This window comes from Cyprinodon variegatus, unplaced genomic scaffold (genome assembly GCF_000732505.1).
Source record: "Cyprinodon variegatus isolate N-32 unplaced genomic scaffold, C_variegatus-1.0 Scaffold225, whole genome shotgun sequence".
NCBI lineage: Eukaryota > Metazoa > Chordata > Actinopteri > Cyprinodontiformes > Cyprinodontidae > Cyprinodon > Cyprinodon variegatus.
In genome coordinates, this window is record NW_015150678.1 from 949,639 (window position 1) to 952,996 (window position 3,358).

General features: G+C 38.2%; 1 protein-coding gene across 1 annotated transcript in view; it reads left to right on the forward strand.

Moving 5' to 3' along the window:
- Window positions 1–3,358, forward strand: part of LOC107088641 (two pore calcium channel protein 1-like) — a 41,869-nt gene that overhangs the window by 8,956 nt on the left and 29,555 nt on the right. The window contains 2 exon segments of the mRNA XM_015380940.1: window positions 334–448; window positions 2,476–2,604. Coding sequence (XP_015236426.1) covers window positions 334–448; window positions 2,476–2,604 — 244 coding nt within the window.

Below are 3,358 nucleotides of genomic sequence, written 5' to 3' on the forward strand. Positions count from 1 at the left end.
GCGCAAAATTCCAGTTTGCGAGCGCAAATTACTGCACGCAAAATTGGATCTTGATAAATCCGGCCCTTAATGTAGCTGATAATATTTTCCTGGTTGTAATAATAAAACAAAATATGTTTCTTATATTGTCAAAAGATCCTAGTTCGTCATTAGTAGTACGGACGGGGAAGAATGAGCAGTCACCGGGGGGATTATGTCTACACTGACGAGCCTGTTTAAAAAAATATGTTTTAACGCTTTGCATCCAGAGAAATTTAGGAAATAAAATCCCGGTTACTATCTTTAAATTGAAATGTCTTGGAATGAGGATTTGTGATGTGTTTATGTTTCCAGACTCTACCTCCTCTACAACCACTGGATCCTAAAGGTCCTGCTGTTCTTCTTCATCCTGGTCACCCTGTCCCTGGCCATATTCGAGGAGCCGGCTGTGTTCTCTCTGCCCACGTGGGTACGATGGTAGACTCTGCTGGACACACACAGAATGTGCCCCCCCACATCCCATGATTAGCATCTCATACCTTTACATCTTCTGTCTGCTCCATGTTTACAGCAGAATGACACACAAACTATATTAACCAGCAGCTTTCAACACGGTGTTTATTAGATATAATTCAATTAATTTTATTTATAAAGCGCCAATTCCCAACACGCGTCATCTCAAGACATTTTACAGTTCAACTAGATCATCCAGTCAAATTGATTTAAAGTTTTCCACCTAAGGAAAACCAGGTGATTGCATTGAATCATTGGCTCGAAGGCAATCCCTAACACTAAGCATGCTTGTAGCGACAGTGGAGAGGAAAAACTCCCTTTTAACAGGAAGAAACCTATATATAAACCTTAAATATAATTAGATTTTAAAATATAGAGTAGAGAATTCTGAGAAATGGAAAATCGGTTATAGTAAGGGTGACTTTCCCGGATTTATTTCATTCTAAAAACAAAAATGAGAACTTCTGGTCACAGTCTGAATATAAATCAAAGGAAATAGCTTTTCAGGTGTAAAGAAGATGCAATCTTCTACCGATAGTTAAAATGTTTTTCTTTTTCCCTTTTTAGCCTTTTAAATGGGTTTATTTCTGGTTTAAAATGGATCAGAGGTTTTAAGGTGCATAGATTATAGAATGCCCTCTCTTTTTTTTCAATCTCAATAGATCTTCGACATTGTTTATATTTTAAATTTATTTTTCAGAAAACAAATTAAGCTGCAGTCAGTGTTTTGCTCCAAAAATGTTTATAATGACATAAAAATAATAGGACTAACTTGTTAAGGTTTTTTTTTGTTGTTTTTATTAATGTGGTTCAAGTTTAGACTTCAGTAATCTGAACATTTAACAGATGTTAATGAACCAGACCTTACAGACCATTCTTCTCCCGCTGGGCGAGTTCCCTTTCAGAGTTATGAACTAAAAAAGAAACGCGTCATAAAAGAGCTTAATGAGCTCTAAAGTCCAATCTTATGAACAGTGATCGGTTCGTCTCCTGCTTTTTCACCAGAACTCGGAGGAAAACGTATTCACAGTTTCTCCAACACTTTTTTATGCATCTTTTACAAACCATAAAGTGGCCTGCTCTCTTTTAAAGCAATGCCAATCCTTCAGGTTTCACTTGGAACTGAAACTTCTGTTTATTTTAATATATTAGGCGACATAAAAAGAGCAACAATTCAGCTTGTTAGGAAGCAAAAAACAGGCTCTTCATCCTTTAATCAGTAAGGTGATAAATCCAGGTTTGCTAGAGAGCATTAGTGAACAAGCGGCATCATGAAGACCAAAAAACAGCAGATGGGGAAGGGAGAAGACGGCCTACATGGTGCAAAATAACGGTACACATGACTATCTTCACAGAAAAACGTGGCGGTGGTGGTGGCACCATGCTGAAGGGAAAAATCGACTCTGGACAAAAGATTAGGTCAAACACCCTAAGCAGGCAGCCAGAGCTCCAGCGGGACGGTTTGGGGAGTGGCGGCGTGGTTAGGGCAATTTGCTTGGAATCCAGAGGTTCAAGCCCCACTCCCACAGGCTGCCACTCTGGCTTTCTGAGCAAAGACCCTTAACCCCTACAGTACAATGCTCCCCAAGGGGATGTGTTAAATGCAGAGTTCTTTTCGTTGCTCTGTAGTTGTGACAGTTTAATGACATTAAAAAAGCTGGAAAAACAAAAGAGATCAGTGTTTGATGGGTTAGATTGGCCTAGTCAAAGTCTCTAAATCCAAGAGGAAATCTATAGAGTTTTCAAAATCACTAAGCTGCATCCATCTGGTCTGACTGGGCTTGAGCTATTTCCCCAAGAAGAATGGGTTTAATGTCAGTCTATAAATGGACAGCGGCTGCAAAGAAAAAAATGTTGCTTCCAGCAAGTTTGATTTGTATAAAAATTTAAGCAACGGTTTTCTTCAGACAGCTGGTAAAAAGTTAATCAGAGTGAATCAGTAGATCCAGAAGTGCTGCTGAAACGTTGTTTTCATCTATCCAGGTCACCATGCTGGTGGAGCTGCTCTGCCTGCTGGTCTTCACCGTGCGACTGGTCCACTACGCCAAGGTGATTCCCAGAGACAAATTCTGGAAGGACCCCAAAAACATCTGCATCATCGCCGTCCTCTTGGTAGGTCCTCGGCTACATCGCCTGTCCCCGCTTTAAAATGCTCTTAGGAACAGGGGAGCGACCATGAATTTGGCACTAAAGATGAACTCAAGAGTCTGATTCACATTTTCAATGTAATTTCTATCTTTATACTTACAAAGGAAAATGACCAGAAGGGTAAAAAGTTAAATATACATTAACTTTAAACTACATTTGCATCCTATCAAAAAAACAGCTTATTTAGAACAAAAAAACACAGCTGTATCTATGTACACATATATATATATATATATACATATAAAAATATATATATATATATATATATTCCATTAGGTTTCATTATAACTTTAATAAAGGACAGATTATTTCTGCTGGTCCTGTTGCCAGGTCTGGTTGGTAAATGTAAATTTTCAGCTCTGAGTTTTCTGGCTTAGTTGTTTGGCCTTTTTGTTATTTACAGACATGCAATAGGCTCAATAAAGGCTAGATTAATCCTGGTTTAATTCTTCTCGAAAAATGCAAATGAAGCAAAAAGAAACAAAACAAATGTACAACTATGTTCCCTTTCAGACGGCACCCAGCTGGTCCTCATCATTAATTTAGAATAACTAAGTAGTTGTAGCCAGCAGATAGATATCTTATTATACTTAGCAGGTTAATAATCTATCGTTAATTTGAACTATTCAGTTAACAAATCTTTCTTTAAAGTCATAGGGAAGTAGCCGTTCCAACCGTTGCATTTCTGAATTCTCCAGATTGGTGCACGACTTTACAC